The following is a 21,316-nucleotide window of genomic DNA, read 5'->3' as shown; positions in this document are numbered from 1 at the left end:
CTGTATACAAAGAGTAGTCCTGTAAATGCATTTTTCCTCTAATTCAAAAATGTGAGATACTCTAAGGATATGTAGATTTTTTTAAATGTCTGCTGTTGAAGAGACAACCAAGGGTAACACTGCCAACCCTTATCTCAAGGGGTTTTTGATGATGGTGGTGGTGGTGGCGGTGGTGGTGGTGGATGTTCCTTTTTTTTAATTTTGATTCAGAGTCTCATTAATTTAGCTGGAATGGTGTTGAATTCAGAAGCCTCCCACCTCAGCCTCTTGAATACTATGATTATAACCCTGCAGCAAGCACCAAGCCTGGCTTCAATGTGCATACATTCTTAAAGGTATCATTGGTTATAAAAATAAAAAAATATTGTAAAGACAATTTGTTTTGATGTAATTAGTCTAATTCTAGGGGGTTTTTTAAAATATATTTTTCAAGTTACTTAACTGTAATTTGTTAGCACACAATTAAAACATACAGTAGTCACAATCACTGTTTAAAGGGAAATTAAAATAATATTCTATGAAGATCAAATGAAAGACATTGAACAACTTTCATTAAATGACTGTGTAAATCACGTTTTATTTGTTACCTTAGAACAAACTCAGCAAAATGTCTTCTAATTCCTTCCCATTTATCTTGAATAAAATGGAAGATTAAGTGTGAGGTGTCCCCTACTGAAAATTAAGCCAAGTCCGTGAGAAACCAATTGCCCATAAACCATCAAACTTCAGAGGGTTGTTTTAATGACTGCAAACAGTGCCAAGCATGGCTGGCTTATTGTCTCTGGAGTCTCTACTCAGATACAATTTTAAAGTTTTATGAACTTGGTAAGAACAAATAGAATGTGGTATTCTCAACTGGAAGTTCTCTGTACATGCTTCTATATTATATTAGCTCAATATTTTTCTTTTTATAATTAGCATATATTTCACATGCTATATTAGTGTGTTTTTTGATTATTGGTATCTTTACAATTGTTAGGTTTTTGGCTTTTCTTTACAGCATTATTCTTAATTCTGTTCTGTGTCAGACATACCAATAAACATGTTGACACATGTTCCTTAAAGCATTTAACCCATCAGACAGGTGTAATAGTTGGTGTTAATTGTTAACTAGATGTAGAGTTACCTGAGAGATAAGTTTGTGGGAGATTTTCTTGATTGTATTATTTGAAGCTGGACCCCTATCTACTTTGGGAGACACTGTTCCCTGCCTGGGGTCCTGGACTTTATAAATAAAGAAAGTGCAGGATGAGTACAAGCATTCATTTTTCTTCCCTCCAGACTGGTTGTGAGGTGACCAGCTGCTCAAGCTCCTGTTGTAATTCGATTTCTCACCATGATGTTTGTAATTATGAACTATAAGCCAATCTTTTCTCCTTGAAAAGTTGCTTTTGTCAGAGTACTTCATCATATCAATAAGCAAAGAAACTAAGATATTGACTATCCTTTTCTAGTTTGAGTTATTCTTGTGTACACAAAAACGATGACATACACATGCATGCACACCCATGAATATGTACAGCTTGCTCAGGTCAGTTCATCTCTGTCACATACACACCCCCATCCACATTGATTAAATTTTCCATCTTTTATTGGCTTTTGTACTTCTATAAATCACCTTGACTTAGACCCAAAATATCTCCTCAGCATCATTGCTTTGTTTGCTCAGTTTTTGCATATAGTACTAGATCTATTTTTATATTGCCTATACACAGATCTCAAAGATAAACACATAAATAACTTTCTAAGTTTTTTGCCTAGATAAGATCTAAGGTATCTTGCTCATACAGGTATACACTTCATTTGTGTATAGATCACTTTGGACCTAAGTCATATTCTTTGGCTTTGCCTTGTGGGCTGTGCTCTCAGGTAGAACACAAACATCTCTACTACTCTTCACACTTGGTTGAGCTGTGACGTGCACTCTTTTCAGACACTAAATAAGCATTTTCTGGTTCATTGCTTGGGCTCTCGGTGAACTAAATGTTATTTCATATGGCTACAACAAAAAAGGAGGTGGCAAAAAAGCACTTGCAAGTGTTTCAAGGGTTGAACTATCTGCTCCCTTAGTCGAATTGATTTCTGCATCTGTGCTGAAACATTCTTTCTAAATCCCGACCCTACTTATGCAAAATGAGAATCAGGTGAATTCTGCTTGCTGGAGCATTAATAGTTAAGTATTCTTAAACAATTTCTCACTAGATAAAACACAAAAATCAGCAATACTGCAGATTCTCCCAACAAAGATAACTGGAAAACATGAATCAGTGGTGTTTCATTTACTAAAACACTTTAATAAATAGAAATGTTTTTGTTTGTTTTTTGTTTTTTTCAACTTGATGAAGCTGGCAAAACAGAACAGAACAAGAAACAAAAACAAACAAATAAACAAACAAAAAAACCCTGTCTTCATCAGATTGCCTAAAGCCAAGTTTGTATGACATTTTCTTGATAAATGATTGATATGAGAGAGAATAGGCCACTGGGAATAACAACACCCCTGGGCAGGTGATTCTGAGTTGTATATGCAAAAAGACTGAGAAAGCCATAGGCAGCAAGTCAGTAAGCAGTATTCCACCATGACTTCTGCTTTAGTTCCTGCCTTCTGGTTCCTGCCTTGAGTTCCTGCCCTAATTTTACTCAGTGATGAAGAATTTTAAAATGAAATAAATTCTTCTTCCCCAAGTTGCTTTTGGTGTTTTACTCGTGGTATTTATCAGAGCAGTAAAAAGCCCAACTAAGACAAATGGTCTCATAATTTTTCTTTTACATATATATGCAAATGTGCATATTTTTTCTATCTTTCTAATATAAATGCTATTTTTTGTAACATGGATTTTTACATAGTTATTCTAACTACCATGATGTTTTTCAGGTCAATTTTCTTTCAGTTAAGAAATGACCATAGCATTTTAAGACCTATTTTTTTTTACCTTCAGGCTTAAGGATTATGTCTTTCTATCCTATTGTTGAATTCTGTCACCAAAAGAGGTTTTACCAAAAGTTTAAATTAGAATCAACAGTAGTTTTTAATAAAAGTACTTGAACCATACATGCATTGTCTTAGTCACTATGGCTATCCATTGCCTAATTTTCAACAATGCTTAAAGATAATATGAAATTTAAGAAGGCAGAAGCATGAGGGGATTGCTGGGTCTGTTAAGGAAGCCTGTGAACATGTAAGCCCTTTGGGTAGCAGTGATAAAATTTTGTCTCTTGCTGCTTGATATTTCACCGGTAAGCCACATAAAGAGGCAGCCAGGCCTTCCCAGAGCACTTGCTGTGTCTTACTTAGATGCTTATTGAAGATAGGGACTGGGGAGGCACTCCAACTCTGCCTCTTTGATTCTGGATAAATGGAGCTGCTTACCACATTGAAATAAATGACGTTTTAAATTGTGAAAAAAAATTATTGGAAAGATCATATTTGAGGACATACAACCTTCTTGTTTGGTTAAAGTCTCCTATCTTAGTCTGGTATGGCAGTAAGAAATACTGTAGAGTGGATAGCTTAGCCAGCATAAATTTACACTTTCACAGTTCTGTAGTCTAAAAGTTCAAATTCAACACTGAAAAGGTTTACTTTCTTCTGATGTCTCAATGCTTGCTTTGTAGATGTCCATTTCATACTTGTATCATCCCACAGCCTCTTTTTTATGAATATTATTCCCTTTAGTGTCCTTTTTTTTTTAACATAGGTACTGTTCTCTTGGCCTAGGGTTGCATCATGTGGTCTTCTTTATCTTTAGTTAGCCTCTTCAAAGAACTTGCCTTTGAATATGACCCCACTGGGATTTAGTGCTCCAATGCCCTTGGTGAGGACACAGTTCACAGCCATACTTTATAGTATGAATAGTGAGTAATGGTGTCCAGGGAAACAATTAAAATGTACAGAAAAAGATATGGAAACAGGTCAAAAAAATCCATAACCAACTTTTCGACACAAATGTCTCTTTCTACAAGTAAGTAGAAAGTAAAGGCAAAGAATAAAGAAATTGAACATGGAAAGCATAGACGGCATGGAGACAGAGCACCATGGCAACAGAAAGTGTGATGCCTCAGATGTTCAGGGAAGGAATTTTCTGATGATTTCCTGGAATTTCTTTTCAACTTTTATCATATGCTTCTTTTGTTTCTATTGTGCCCAATACTAACCATTTAGTATTAAAAAATAGTTACCAAAATTAAAATATAGATATAAAATAACTTTTATTAAATTTCATTAACTCTATTTTATGAAAAATAATAAATTATACTAGATTTTAAAAAGAATAAAGATTAGACAATAAACAAAACTATGATTAATATGAATTCAGTTTAGTTGATGTTATTAATGAGCACTGCTGGTATCAATTAAATAAAGATTTATGTGCTTAATTCCTTGTTTTATATGAGAAGTTGGCTTCCTTTCTCAATAGTGCCACCATAAAATGAAACCTGATTCTACTCCTATACAGTAATAGGAGATGAAATTTATCTACACAGCACATTTGATGGTATCTGCACATGAATCACCCACTCATAGCTGTTTCCTAGCTCTCAGGACCACAGCAGAACTGGACATGTCTATTCATAAAAAAGATGCTGCAGGTGCAGAAAACTCTACTTAATCCCAGCACAAAACAAAACAAAACAAAACAAAACAAAACAAAAAAACACAATCTGTTTTCCTTCACACTCCTATATATATATCAACATATATAGAAGGTGGGAGTGAGAGCATGAGTACTGTGTAAATAGGAAAGAGAATTGAAAGTATCGTTTGAGATACATGAGAATCAGCTACAAAACTGGTCTGGTAGCAAACTTTCCAAAAACGGAGTGTGTTTATCTTGTACAAGATAGCAAATTCAAATTACTCCAAATTTCATGTTCCAGTGTGATAACATTTTATGAAGCTTTTATAGGAATAGAAGAAAGAACAGCATAAATTAAGACTTTTTCCAAATACTGTAGTGGAAATGTCATGTGGAAAAATTACAGCAAAACAGAGGTGTCTCTGGTATAGACCTCAGAAGTTATCTAATGGCATTTTAGCCTTTGTGATGGCATAACTAAGGCATCCATTTATATGTTGCTCAGGTTACATTAAAGTAACATATTCAAAGACCAAATGAACATTTCTGTACTATTTTGTTACTCATTTTTTTAATGATGTAATCAGCTAACCTCAAAAACAATATATTCAAATTTTAGTTCTCTTATCATGGAGATTGCGAGAGAATATTCATTCAGTATGTGCAAAAGAATGGAATGATGCAGTAAAGGAAAGCAGCTCTGCACAAAGGTGGGAGGAGGTGGTAGGGAGAGTCTGAAAATGGCTCTCTCAAGTTTGTCACCTTTTCTTGGATGTGTCACTCTGACAGCCTGCTCCTTCATGCCTTGAATTATCTTGCCATCCTATACATTGAAAAATGCTGTGGGCAATGTGAATAATTCTCAACCACTGAAATGCAAACTAGTTCAAAGGTGGCTTGTGAATGATTTTCCCTTGGGTATTTGCCAGTGTTCTTTCTCTATTGGCAAGAATTCATTGCGATTCTTAATGCCCCTGTCAATGAGTCAGATACATTTCTTAACAAATATTCTTCTCATATATTTTTCTTTTGTTTTCATATGTGTCTTAATATTTATATATATTTATAGAACCACATGGTGTGTATGCATGTGTGTGTGTGTGTGTGTGTGTGTTATACATATGTGACAGGGTGAACACCTGTGTATGGAGACCAAAGGGCTATCAGGTGTCCTGCTTTATCACACGTATCCCCTTGGGACAGGGCTGCTTACTGAACCTGGAGAAAATAGCAGACTAAAAGACTTCATTATCCTGCCCAAGTGTTCATCCCCAAGTAACTGGTTTTACAGGAACTTACCTAGCTATTCAGCTTTTTAAGCAGGAGCTTGGTGTCATTCTTGTGCAGCATGGTCTTTTACCCATTTAGATATTTCCTTTCTCCCTGCCACCTTTCATACTTTTCTATATGTCTCCTTATTTTCAATAATTTCATACATTTGTAGAATGAAATATGATCATATCTACTCCATTTCCTCCTCTAAATCTTTCCATATACCCCCTGCATGCCCTTTTCCAATGTTCTACCCCCCACCCTGTCTCGCTACTCCCCCTCTCTTTCTCATGAAGTCTTCTTTATGCTGTCTATATGTGTACATCTGTGGAACCATCCACTGAATCATGGCAAACAATATCAGGGGCAATTTCACTCTTGACACAGCTATCCTTGAATAGGGAATTATCTGGGTATCTTTAACATATTCTGTTTTCTGTCACTCACATTAAATCCGTGCCATTTTAAAGGGTTGATTGAGTTTGATATCTCTAAGAAGGCCTAAGAAACATTTTCCTTCTCTTTCAGCTGCAGACAAGCTTGACTGAGCCGATGACGTTATCAAAATCCATCTCTCTTCCTCGGAGTGCATACTGGCATCACATTACACGTCAGAACAGTGTTGGGGAAATCTACAGTTTGCAAGGCAAGTAGCTTTACAACAAATGACAGCCTCACTGCCTGTCATTCACTTCCTTCTATGGGAGAATCCTACACATTCCTGTGCATTTGCACTGATTTCTCTTTTTATATTTCCACTTATCAACTTTCTCAGGGTGCAATAAGAACTCTGAGATTCACCATTACTTTTTAAGAGCTATTATTTTATACATACGTGCTATAATCTTGTTATAAAAAATTTATGAGTGATAAGGAACAATATGGCAGAAGACATTGACTAAAATATTATACCAAGCACATTGTGGAAAGCTAAAAGCCAAATTTGTAAAAGCTGAAGTTTATGTTATTCTGTTTTATAAAAGACTTCTTTTTCAACATCTTTCATATTTCCTAGTATTATGTATCTGCTCAGGATCTGTTTTCAGGCTTGGTACTACAGTGCTTCCCAAGCTTACCCACAGAATCTCTCAGGTGTAGCCAAAGTGTCACAAGAGGCTCAGTGAGGGGGTCAATGTAAAAAAGGATGGAGTGTAAATGCAATGGTCACATAACCAACATGGGAATGGTTCAATGGACGAAGGAACTAAAATGGTGTCAGACATCTGAATTTTAGCCACAGAATCTATACCATCCACCTTTCTATTCTTTTTCTTTTGTTTTAAACAAATACTCTTATCTTCAAAAAGAATATACTCCCTGAAGAAAGTAAAAAACACAAGAATAATACTGAAATTCACAGCTAAAAATACACTCATCCAACAATCATTTATTGAGCATCTTCAGCTTGGATGTAGCAGGTACCCAGTAAATATCTAATGAATGCACAGCAATTTAGATCATTAGTGATAAGTTTGATGGTTTTGTTTCATTTTATTCTTATTATTTTCATACATAAAATACAATTGCATTTTATACTTTAAATGGATATTTAAATGTATGGATGACTTGATATGTACTGAAGACAATGTCTTTTAGTGTCACTTATTTGGATGAGAAAATATTCAAGAGTATAAAGACTGAGAGTTATGGAAAGCAAACAAAACTGGGAGGTTAAAAAATCAAAGACAGGGAACATGAATACAGCATAGTACTCAAAATCTTGTCTAGAATGTTCCAAACTCTGCTTGCTCTTGGTCAAAACAAAAACAAACAAACAAAATAGACAGAAAAGGACCAAGTGTGATAGGACACAGACACACTCAAGAATCAGAAGTATGTATGCAACTTTGAGGCTAGATTGGTCTTCAAAATGAGCTCTGGATAAACCAGGGCAAGAGCATAAGAATGTGTTATTTGAAAGAAAAAGTCCAGAGAGGAAAATGTGTAATATAGTTTCTCCTGGCACTCAGAGAGTGCCAACCAGTGCCTATAAAATAGTTTATGATCTTGTTTATCTGCATTTATTGTATTAAGGTCAGAAAACATGGTTTTTGGCTTCTTTGTTTCTGTTTTCATTTTTATGATGCTGCAGATTAGTTTCATATTTGTTATTTATCTATTTATTTATTTATTATTTATTTATACTTTATATATTTCACATAGAACTGCAGTTTCCCTTCCCACCTCTCTTCCTAGTCCCTAACACACCTCCTCTCTCCCCCCACCCACATTCACACCTCCTCCATTTCTCCTCACTCCTTCATTTCTCTTCAGAAAAGATCCAGCCTTGATGGATACCAACCAGCCATAGCATGTCTAGTTGTCGGAAGACTAGAAACCTGCTCTTTTATTAAAGATACAACCCAGTGTGGGGAGAAGCTCCCAAAGGCAGACCACAGAGTCACAGACATTTCCTGCTTCCACTCTTAGGAATCCCAGAAGAAGACCAAGCTACACAACTGTAACGTAGTATAGCACCTATGTTAGGCCCATGCAGGCTCCCTGGTTGACAATTCAGTCTTTGTGAGTCAAAAAGAGGTCAAGAAAACACAATTTTAAGGTTATAAATGTGTATATGCAGATAATAATATTGTCTAGAGGAAACTGAGATATTTGAATAAAATATTGATATTAAATATCTAAGTAAAATAATGTGAGAGGTTAATAAAAACCATTGTTGAAAGACAAAATATAAACACTTCGCTTTGTTTATTGATTTGGTTATAATTCAAGAACAACAGTTGTTTTCATGACCATATAACTGAAGCGTTTTTCCAATGGAGGAGTTAATATTTAGACTGAAAATTACTTAAGAAGTAATTTCCTATAATTAAATTTACAAAGGCGAATTGAACTACCTCTTTAAACACAAACAAACATTCTTTGAAGGACAACATTTATTTGCATTCTAAAATCAATATATTAAATGTTTAAAGCTTTAAATGTTTTAGCGTTCTAATACTAATTTCTAGAAAAGTTGGGGTTTGAAATGATTTATAATTACAATGAACAAACTATGTATATGGCCTTAATATATAAGTATATTTTTCAGTATAAATTCTAATTCATTAGCTGTGGGTTGATTTTTGTACTGCATTTTTCATAGACTAATACAAACTTGCCACTCGGTATAACCTTATTTTATGATTATATCATACATTCAAGTGGTTATAATTATCTAGATATTGAGGCAGGGATATGTAGTTAGATACAAACATGCCCATGAGGCACACAAGAGGATGATAGACGGCAGTAACAGTTATAGATATGAATAGGGACACTTGACAGAATGACTTATTGTATGGTAACAGTCTACATAAGATGGGGACAGGAATCCTTAAGAGTTTTCCTCATTGGGACTAAATTCTAGTGGAATTATTGTTAAATAAAATTACTCAAACAAGGAAGAAATTAAAATAGAAGCAATAAAGGAACTTCTGTATCCTTTTGTGAGCCTCTAATTTTAACAGATCTGGTTACCTTGCATCCCTTAGTTGTGACCCTGACACAACATCATTTGTTTTTCACAAAAATGAGAATATACTTGGCTCTTATTATGCACTTTGCAGACTTAAAACAAAACTCTAGTAGTGTGAATGTTGTTTGTCAAGTTATCATTAAACTTACATGCATACAGTCTCCATATCACACTAGTCTCTGGTGCTATGGCTTATTAATGTTTTGATAACCTGCCGATGAATTAAGTAAGGTAATTACTGTACACTAAATAGTAGAATCTATTCTATGTAAATTGTATCTCATTGACTGTGAACAAGAAGAAGCATAAGAGAGGAGGGGTACTTCTGATTTACAGTTCAAAGAAATGCACCCACCATGTGAAATGGCACCTGGACACATGAGACATCACTTGGAATACAGAGCAAGAAGAGTCCTCTGAACTGGTTTTCCCCTTTTTTATAGCACATGACCCCAGCACATGGATTGTGTACACACATCCAAGACAGGTCTTCTCTCTTAAGTTACCTCTTTCTAGGAACATTGTCATGAGTCCAATCAAAGATTGTGTTACCATGAAAATTCTAAACCCAGTAAAGCTAGCAATGACAATTAGCTATCATGTCAAGTAAGCTACATGTAAGATCTAAGAATGAAAATTTGTTTCATAATTTTCTCATATTTTTATATCTGAGCTATAAAGCTGTGGATCAATGTGAACTAAATTCACTGAGCTTCCATTCAGAAGGAAAAGGAGAAAAGTTTTATGTGCTCCAAGTTTAATAGATTGTATTCATTAATAAACAGCACATGTACTAGAGCTAAAAAAAATCATGGCCTGAAAACAAACTAATCTATATTAAACTTACATAAAACTTCGATTGCCTGTCAGCATCTACGCTTTACACTTAGCTAAGTTTTGCTCTGTTCATTTCTTTGTCTGTTGCCAGACACCCCTTTAAAGACAAATATGTCAATAATGAGAAGCAGAATTTGACTTTGTGATTGGAGAATAAGTGCTGTAGAATAATCTGGTCTCTCCATGCTACCCCCAGAGGGTGCTCTGACAGAATGAGATATTATGGAGTCTGGATCAAATGAATGAGAAAAGAAATCGTTAGCTTCTGACAAGTCCACGCTGTTCTGAGTAATAGATAGCTATTTACCACCTCCACCCCACATAGCTCATGACAGGTCAGCTTTGCCCACTTGCTTGTATAAAAGTAAAGACTTATTATTTTAAGAGGTAAGGCTGCTTAATTTGTATTGCCAGGTGACTTTTTAATCTATATTTAACCAAGTTCCTCTCTGCCAAATGTTCAGCACACACGATACAAAATGTTTTCTCTAAAACCAAGGAAGCCTAAACTGTTGAAGAAAAAAAAAACTTGATTTTGAACTTTCAACTCTGAAATTATGTCTAAAAATTACTCTCAATATACTATAAATTTACTTGAATATGTAGGAAAGGAAGAAGGTAGATTGAAAAGAAAATTAGGAAAGATTGGAGGCAAGGCATCAGCCTGCTACTGGTGACTTGGTAACAGCTCATATAAACAAAAGCTTCTTCTAGATGCAATACTTTCTATTAAAGGTAAAGAGAAGAAGAAAGAGGAGTTGGCAGGGAAGGTTGAGAGGGGACATTGTTATTGAGCACAGGCATTTTCTATTGCTAGTCATTAATTTAGTAAGCATACAAACTGTTCTGAAATGCAGTAAATCTGTCCCTTAAACCTGTTAACTCAATTTCTTCACTCTTCATCTGCTGCTTGTCCACTGAAACTAGCTTTTCTTCATAAGCTGTAATGAAAAAGGAGCTGAAATGGTCTCAGATAAAGTGTTAAAGAGGGGATGGCATTCTTAAATTTTTGATATAAGCTCTTATTTTCATACAAAATTATATGGAATTGGTACAGTTTGCATTGTTTCTGAGCAATGAGAACAAGTATGATTGAGGCTCCATCTTCTGTAAAGGTGGGAGCTATAGAAGTTCTGCTTTCATTAACACCAATTAATATCCAAATGCCAGCTCTGAATTGCATGCCCTCTTCTGCCCTCTGTGTGCCTGTAATTAAGCTGCAGACCACCAGTGTCAGCACCGAAGCTTACCTAATTACACCAAAGGCATTTGATGCTCATGGAAAGGGCATCTGTGGCTCCAATTTCTCAGAAGGACAGGACAGAAACACACAATTAGAATTAGAGATAACCTTCAGAAAAATGCTAAAGAGAGTTCCAGCATAGACTTTGAGGTGAATCAAAGGCTTTATTTATTCTTCAGTTATCTGTGACCCACCGTCCTTCTTTAATGCTCGTTCAGCTTTAAATTTCAATTCTGTATAATTTTCCCATTGAAGTTTTTCTATTTAAAATTTTTACCATAACATGTTTTCCAGATTATAAAGTAAAAGCATCTTAAGCTTAAAAACTAATACATAATCTTGCAGCAAAAGTAATGAACAATCTATATTACTTCACTCCAATGTTCAGATTGTATGCTTTTGGAAGGCAGGGCAGTTAGAAGTAGCTAAATACATCAGTGTTCCCCACAGGTAGAACATGCTCCTGGTAATTGAGTAACAGCTCTTCAAAACATGACTCATCTTCTGGAAGCAACACATTTTGTCTACTAAACCATATTTATGGAAATTTATTGCATATCCTTACCTTAATAGAAGTAAGTGAAAAACAAAAGAGTGTCTCTCAGCATGTCACAAATTTGAGATAAATGAATAAGTTGTACCCCCAATTTGGCATCACAAAAATGCACAAAATATTCCCACTGTGAAATGTTTCCTATCTCCTGCAGTTATAATTAATCATCGCCTCTTCCCTGGTCTCTGGGGCACTAATGCATAACTTATATCAATGTATTTGCTTAAGCCTGCTTCATCCCTTGGACTGTCATCTAGTGACATTGTGGGAGATCAATTTTGTTAAAGAGCACCACCCATTCCTGAAATTTGAAGTCAAGTAAACCTGATTTTAATGATAACTTTACCACTGTTAAGATGTGTGACTTTGGATAATATACTTAACCTTTCTAAGATTCATTTTATTTGTCTCTAAAACAAGCATACTAGAACCTACCACATTGAATAAACAGGATTGTCTAAGGCAAGATATTCAATAAATATGAGTGAATGTTGGTGCATTAAAATAAGTTAAATCCATACTAAGAAGTTTCTCTGGCAGCAGCTTTGCTACTCACTAACAGTATTTCTAATATCCACTTCCAAGTAGGTTCACAGTTTTCTTTATGCATAAAAACTTTTCTTCACCCTAAAGACCTCATAAAATCTCATATTGTGAAAAACATTTTTGCCCTTAAAGTTCTAGAAACACTTTTGAAACCTCACCTACCCCAAGATTTTACAGCCAAAAATAATAATTCAGTCTTGAATTTTCTTGGAATCGTTTTTCTTCTCACCATCAAAAGAAGGCATTCTTTTCCAGGCTTATATTGTACAATGTAGTTGCCTAAGGAATCTAGAAGCTCTTGGAGCCAATGAGCTCCAGAACCTAGGACTTTTCTCTGTCACTGAGCAGAAGTTATCTGTATACTACCAACCTCACCCCATCAGCATCCAGCTAAAAATCAAGTGTTGCTGACTACTTTATTCTAGGTGGTGGGAGGGCTTTCGAGGAACACACTTCCTCTGGCAGGCACTCACTCAATTGGCTGAATCTGGCACTGCTGATGCTATTCTCAGGAGCATCACATTACTGTCTAGACCAGAGCTGAACCTCAGGATGAGATGGCAGAATTCTGGCGGAATAGCACAAATATGCTGAAGACATGACATGAAGCAAGTCAGACACTGAGTATAAAAGAATAAGTATTTCCAGGTTTTCTATTTGATTAGCATAATCCAACGATGACTGCAATAAATTGTTTTATGATTTTAATTTAAGTGAAAAATTTAAAAATAAAATTTGCTTTAAATTTTATTTCTTCCCCAGGAAACTTCCCACACTGAATTATTTAACTACAATAAATATATGTAATATATATATTCAATGCCAATTGAGTTTTATGGAAAAAAAATATATATATAATGCCTTTGGTTTATTACATAATGTATTCATTATTACATTTATAAAATTAAAATTATGTAATAATAGGATATAATACTAGTTCAGGAGAAGGCTAACATGGAAAGGTTAGTTATACAGACAGGAGCATGTTGTCCTCTGAGAGGCTCTACCCAGCAGCTGAGTCATACAGATACAGACACCCACAGCCAAACAATGGATGAAGGTTGGGGACTCTTATGGAAGAATAGGAGGAAGCTCCCAAAGCAGGATAAGAACTCTACAGGAAAATCAACAGAGTCAACTAGCCTGGACCTTTGGGGTTCTCAGAGTCAGAACCACCAACCAAAGAGCACACACAGGCTGGACCTAGGCCTCCCTGCTCATATATATCAGATGTGCAAGCTTGACCTTCCTGTGGGTCCTAAATAAGTGGAGCAGGGGTTATCTCAGAAGCTGTTGCCTGTATGTGGGTTATGTTCTGTCTGGGCTGCCTTGTCTGACCTCAGTGGCAGAGGAAACATGTAGCCTCACACAGACTTGAAATGCAGTGGGTTGGGGAGGAGATACCCAGGAGTTCCTACCTGCTTACAGGGGAAGGGGAGAGGGAATGGGGGAAGAATTGTGGGAGAGTGGGAGATGGTTACCATCACCACCAGGAAAAGGGGAGTGAACAGGATGTAAAGTGAATAAGTAAAACAAAAAATAAATAAATACATAAATAAAACTAAAAAGCAAGACTTGGCGTTCTTTGTCATGTGTATATACTTTGATCTCATTCATTGATCACTTTGCATTGTGTCATGATATTTAATCTTTCTATCAATTGTCTGACAATTGTACAATTAGTGTCTCTATTTTACAAGTAAGAAAACAGATGGACAGAATTTCAAAAGAACCCCTTCAGGACAAAGATTTGGATTGTCAAACAAGCTGTCTTGATTATCTAGCTTGTTTGTGGCTCTGTGACTAACCCGAGGAATGACAGAACTAAAGACAGGACAGAATAAACATTTATAGTCGCCATCCTTCTGCATGGGTACATTCTTTCTGAACCATAATCAAGGTTTACAAGAATTATTTCTCTGAAGAGCAGGCAACAGCTATTCTCAAATGGGCTTTAAATGAGACTACCCAGATGGAAGCCATCTAAGCAATTTGTGGAAAATCCTTAGTGTTTAAAGATAAGTTCTGTATGGTTTGGGCATCGCTCTTTTTGTGAAACAGTTTAAAGCACATTGTATATGTATAGCAGCTAGTATGACCCTTGAGGGTTACAATTACTTTCATTATTACATTTCAGGCTTTTAACTAAGCTCGACAGCAAGTTCAAATGTGTTACTCCCTCTCTCCAACTTCTTTTGAAGTTTCTTATTTTGGATATTTCAAAAATCATTCTCCAATCTACACCCCTTTTTATTCTATGCACTTTTCATCTTGCTGCATATTTTCTACCTTGTTTTAAGCACTAATGCTGACAAGAAGGGTCTCCTCATTGTATTTTCTGTTGCCTTATGAAGTGATTTCTCTAGCAGAGGGGCAAATGCTCTCAAGGTGTAATGCCCTTACATAAATATTTTTTGTGCTGCCTGTTGAAAAGTGGTTATTCTAGTCTTCAATAGATCTTGGAAAATCTGACAAAATAGCAAAAATCAATATATAAAATTTAACCTAATATACTCCCACTCTGCAGGCAGAAATGATTATGATTAAATTCAATTTCTGGAGCCATAAGGATTGAACAACTACTGTATCACTGTATTATTTGACTTTCTATTTGTAAAAAGCCATTTTTTTCTAGCTGGACTACAGCCTGTAAGCCACTCTAATAAATAGCATATATATATATATATATATATATATATATATATATATATATATATATATATTCATTCTACCAGTTCTGTTTCTCAAGATAATCCTGACTAATACAGTGACCCAATCTTTCAGAATCTTCTTTTCTATTGGCTTTTCTCACTACCCTTATAAACCCTTCTCATAACCCTTACGTCTTTTAATCTTAAGACTATGTCCCTCCTCCTCCTCCTCCTCCTCCTCCTCCTCCTCCTCCTTACATAACTATTATTACTGCAACATTCTAAAAGATGAGCAGAGATATAGATAACTTATTGGCATTAAAAAACTCAAGTAAAAACAAACTTATTGACTACTACATTTTTAAGGATTCATGGAACAGTAATAAAACTTAACATACATGAAGCCACAGATATATCTTGGCATAGGTAAGATAACCAATCATCTGTTTGTATTTTCTGTACATGAAATGGTAAAATGGGAACATGATAATTGAAAACCAAAAGTATAAACTTTTGAAATTTATAAATGTATATCTTTTTTCATTAATTGATTTACTTATTTACTTTATATCCTGATAACAGCTTCCCCTCCCTCCTCTCCCCTGATTCTCTCTCCTTCACTCTCCATCCCCTCAGAGAAAGGAAGGCTTCCCATAGATATCAATCCTCCTTGGCCTATCAAGTTGCAGCAGGTTTAGATGCATCAAGGTACTAGACATGGCAGTCCAGTTAGGGGATTGGTATCCAAAGGTAGGCAATAGAGTCAGAGACAGCCTCTGTTTCTGCTCTTAGGGGTCTCACATGAAGATCAAGTTGCACATATGTTATATATGTGTAGGGGTCCCCTGTCTGTTCATTTTATGAATGCTCTTTGGTTGATGGTTCAGTCTCTGTGACCCTCTATGTGCGTAAGTTAGTTCACTCTGTATGTTTTCTTGTGATGTCCTTGATCCCTCTGGCTCCTTCAGTCTTTCTTTCCCCTTTTCCACATGATTTCACTAGCTCTGCCTAATGTTTGGCTGTGGATCTCTAATTCTGTTTCCAGCAGCTGCTGAGTGAAGCCTCTCACATCATAATTATGTTAGGCTCCTGTCTGCAAACACAGGAGAATATCATTAATAGTGTCATGTCATGGGTCTCAAGTTATGTCAGTCATTGGTTAGACATTCCCTTAATTTCTACTCCAACTTTATCCCTGCACATCATGTAGGCAGTACAAATTGTGGATATCAGGGTTTGTGGCTAATTTGGTGTCCCCATGCCTCCATATGAAGTCTTGCTTGGTTACAAGAGATGGTCAGTCATTTCAGGTTCCATATCTATTGCTAGGAGTCTTATCTAGGATCATCCTCATAGATTCCGGGGAATTCCTGTTCTCCTAGATATGTCTAGCTCATCCAAGAGATGCCCTTCTCCACCCCTGATTCTAGTTTGCTCTCCCAGTTCTATGATCTTTAATCAAAAATGTAATGGTGAATGCACAAAAAATTGAACTACAAGATGGGAAGACCATGGCACAAAACCTATAGAGTATGGTTAAGCTAGTAATTGGAGAAAGTTTTATAACCACGAATGTGTATATTTATAGGAGAATAAAGATGAAAAATTAATTACCTGAACATTGATCTCCATTTAAGTGAGGATAGTAGAAAAAGAAAAAGTATATTGTCAATCTCCCACATCACAGCTTTATTGTGTTTATCTCAAGAAGGTTAGGTTAGTCTAATAATAATGTACCAGATAACCACTTCATATCAAGGACTTGAAGCTGACTGCTACAAAATGATCTCAACAAATACAAACAAATGTATTATACAAAACACTAGCTACTGGTTTTAAAGTGTGTGTAAGACTGAAAAATATCCAGAAGTTGAGAGCACTAGCTGTTCTTCCAAATTCATCCAGGACAAGCACTCATACACATTATTTTAAAAGCATACCACACACTCCAGTGGTCATAGTTGACCTCTTGCCTCTGAAATTTAACATTCCTGAGTAATCTGTGCCAAACTCAACTTCCTAAGATGTGTGAACATGCAATTAATCCCTTCTATAATAGAATAGAACTGAGGATTGTAAAAAAATAATGCTAGAAAAGAAAGTAATCCGTAATGGATTCTGTCAACAACAAAAATCAAACAGGTCCATAATGTCTAACATCTTCCACAAAAGAAACTGGTGTTATGATGGAAGGAGGAAGGAGACTGCATAACACATGATCATGACCACAGTGTAGGTGATCCAATGTCCAGAGCATCAGTCTAGATGGGAGTAGAGCATCATACAGCTCATGTGCTTTGTCCCAATTCTATGAAATTATACAAGTGGAAACACTTGCCTCACATACTTGCCTTGTAACAATATTTGAGGAGGGGATTAGCCAGAAGAAAATGATCAAACCAATCACGCTGAAGAAGGACACTCCTGTAAAATCTACATAAGCCACACATCAGTTCCCTTCACTCCTATTTATATTGTCTTGGATGTTTAGAAAGAGGAGATGAAAATAAAATTAATGTCTTTGAACCATAGACACTACAGTACTTCATGTTAATTTATTTTCTGTAGATGATTTTTCTTAACACTAATAAATCACAGAAAGCAAGTAAATTAGCAAGTACTTTATTATAATCAATTATTCTTCTTAAGATTTCATATTTGCAAAATATAATTTTGAGAGAGTTATATGAATTTGAGTTAGGAAGTTCTTACAAAGCCCAATTACTTATAATAAAGTCATCCATAAAGTAGTTACCACAATAGAAATTTTATCTGTGTTAAGTACTTTGCAACATTCTTGACATCTGGCAACCCTCTCTGGTTCTCTTAATCCCCAAATTAACTCGTCTATATAAAGAATTAAATGCCACGTGTATGCCAGGTTTGTGCTAGGCTCTGAGTAATAAAGATAAGTATAAGGCATCACATGCCCCAGAATTGCTCACAGTTGTCTTTATCTAGTAGTCAGTCCTTCCTGTACTGATCACCAATATCTCTCATCTCAAGCGTCACTGTCATGGTGTGTCTCAATAGCAGCCTCTCAGTCTTCATGTCTCTTAGCTAGTATGGTCCATTGTATCATCATGCAGATTACAACTCATCCTCTTCTCTGGGTGTGAAGTGTAAGGACCAATTATAATCCCATCATTTCTCATATATAAAACTCTAGACACAGACCCTTAGCAAATTGTGTTGAGAAAAAGCCTTCAACATCCTTACCATAGCCTGAAAACATTCAATAATGAAGCAATTAAATTCAAACAAGATAAGAACTTACTTTCTTATAAAAATCAAACCATTAAGACTGCTAAGTTGGGCCTAGTCACAGATGCACATAATTCTAGCAATTTGGGAAGCTGAGGCAGGTAGATTTGACCAAAAGGATCACAAACTCAAGGCTACCCTGTACTACACAATGAATTCAATGGAAGCTAGACTGAGCAAATTAGTAATATTTTATTTTCATATAAAAGATAACAAAATGAGTATAGAAATACAAGGCAGTTACAGAACTTGTGCCTGCCTTAAATTCAATCCCTAGTGCCACAAGCACAAGGAAGTCCTCCTAGTAACGTTTGTGCTCTGTTTTATTGGTGGACACTAAGCCTGAAACAAAGATCTCTATCTTGACAACTGAATATTGGTTCCTTGAAATGTGTCTTAAGACTATTACCAAAAGCATTTTAGTAAGTCTCGTGGGAGATGAAGGAAGATGGACCAAGGAGTCTCTGAGCTCCTGGTAGCAGACACAGTGTGTATCACAGTGTTCTAGAACTGTGTTTTGGCAGTTTGTAGACAGAGTTCCTATGATGTAACTGACATACTGACTCAATCAGTTTTTTTTACCATTGTATAAAGTGCTTGATCAATATATGCAGTTAATTCAATATTAACATGATTAAGAGAAAGGGCTCATTTGGCTCAGAGTTTTGGAGGTATAATCACACATTTAGTTAACACATTGCTGTGGGCCTATGGCTAACTAGCACCACATGACTGAAACATCTGGCAGAAAAGTCATTCACTTTGTGACCACAATACATAAAACAGAATCTTATAAGGAGTTCAAATTCCAGCTGTTCCACTCAAGAGCATGAACCAAATGAACTAAAGTGAACTCACTATTCCCCAACTCTAAAATTTCTGCCACCTCCCAACCTTGACACATGGGACTTGGGGTAGTTAAAACCCATGATACAGCTGACAATTATCTATTATTCTTTAGAATTGCATGTTACTAGCTAAAGTTATCTTGAATTATAAGTAAACAAACAAACAAATAAAAACACTCTGCCTGCTTTGAATCAGTTGACCAGAGACGGGTTGAACAACAGAACCAACCAAATCCTCCACCCACAGTCATTGAGGTCTCATGGACAACCTGCCTTCCACACTTGTTCCATGTGTCACTAAAGATTAGTCCAGTAACTACCACAAAGAACAAACCAGTTTGATAAGGTTGATCATAGGTCCAATTCAAACATCTTCATGTTTTCCCCTTTCCCAAGTTTCAGAAGTTTATCAGTTATAGTGAAGGTTGGCCAGTCCTCTAAATAATAAATTTTTGCAGTCTGTATTTAACATGGATCTTACTTGTAGACAGAGAAAAGAAAGTAACAAAGAAAATGTAAATAAACCAAAATTTTGTCTCTATGCATGTAAACAATTGTGAAAACAATATACTTTATAAGAATAGATCTAAGGAGTCATTACATCTATTACTATGTAGACAATGGAAAAGACATAGAGTGGGCTTACTTGTCCATCACAGTTGAAAGCATTTTATGAGCACTCTATAGTTCAGAGAATTGTAGGTAAAAATAACCTGGAGAAGTTTCTGGAAATAATAACAGTTGACTAAATAGCTAAGAAATGAATTCTGAAAATAAAAAATAAATAAATGTGCATTGACATGTTTGACATAGAAGTTGAACATGTAGGCATTACTAAAATAAAGAACAAAGGCTGTCTCTTTATAAAAATATTTTAACAAAGAAACAATAAAGGAAACCTAGTTTTCAGTTCAGATCCTGAAGAAACAGATGAGAGGGCAATATGTATTGATGTATTGAGGCATGCAACAGTTAGCCAGGCAATGGTCACACTAGAAGAAGCTGTACAAAAGAATGTGGAGAGTGTAGCAAATGGGTCCAATGAAAAAGCATCCCGGAAAAAGCAATGCCAATGCAGAACACATTGTGAAACTGTGCAAACAAGCAATCATATCAATGAAATTCAGAAATGAAGTCAGAAGCTCCAGAAAAACACACAAAATCACTATAAACTAGATAGCTAACTTGCTACTACTTACATGGGTGAAAATAATGCATATGCTAAATACTGCCTTAAAGATGTTGCAACCGTTCTGGGCCTGAGCCAAGGGAAGTAGATGCAAGGTAGAGGGGGCATGCTTAAAAATAGTAAATCTTTATGTCTTTTTTTTTAACAAAAAGAAAGTCTATAATGGGTGAAAATGAAAACTAGGAATTGCAGCTTTAAAACTTTGTCATTAAGTCTCCATCTGTTGCAAAAAAGAAATTACTTTGATGAGGGGTAATAGATACACTTATCAGTAGGTATAAGCACAAGTATTTAGACTATAGTTAGAAATTGTATTGGTTTCAAAAAATAGCTATAGTTGCATCTGTTCTAGGGTCTATGTCCTCTCGATCCACACTGATCAAAATGGAGATGAGTGACTATGGGGTACACAGTTTCAACTGATACATCTACAACATAACTTATTTTTTTAATCAATCAGAAGTTTCTACAATATTTATTATAGAAATCTGTAGTTTTCCTTCATAACATTTTTCAAGTCTTCTCTTTTTTTTATTTTTATTTCTATTTTTTTTTATTTTTATTTTTATTCACTTTATATCCTGATCGCTGCCCTCCCTCCTGGCCAACCCCTCCTGTAGGCCCCCTCCTCTGTATCCCTCCTTCCCCTTCTCCTCTGGGAGGTTGGAAGCACCCCAATATCCCCCAACCCTGGTACCTCAAGTTTCTGCAAGACTAGTTACATTATGTCCCACTGAGGCCAGACAAGGAACCCCAGCTCAAAGAAAATACAGTCAAGCAACAGCTTTTGGGATAGCCCCTCTCCAGTTGTTCTGGACACACATGAAGATTGAGCTGCACATCTGCTACATATGTGCA

General features: G+C 35.8%; 1 protein-coding gene across 1 annotated transcript in view; it reads left to right on the top strand.

The window, feature by feature from the left end:
* Dok6 (docking protein 6) overlaps window positions 1-21,316 on the top strand; it is a 456,129-nt gene that overhangs the window by 357,760 nt on the left and 77,053 nt on the right. The window contains exon 7 of the mRNA XM_021150966.2: window positions 6,378-6,495. Coding sequence (XP_021006625.1) covers window positions 6,378-6,495 — 118 coding nt within the window. The remainder of the gene's footprint in view (window positions 1-6,377; window positions 6,496-21,316) is intronic.

This window comes from Mus caroli, unplaced genomic scaffold, assembly GCF_978045245.1.
Source record: "Mus caroli unplaced genomic scaffold, Mus_caroli_1 scaffold_19, whole genome shotgun sequence".
In the NCBI taxonomy this organism is placed as follows: Eukaryota; Metazoa; Chordata; class Mammalia; order Rodentia; family Muridae; genus Mus; species Mus caroli.
The sequence above is the reverse complement of the archived record's forward strand: the minus strand, read 5'-3'. Positions and strand labels throughout refer to the sequence as shown.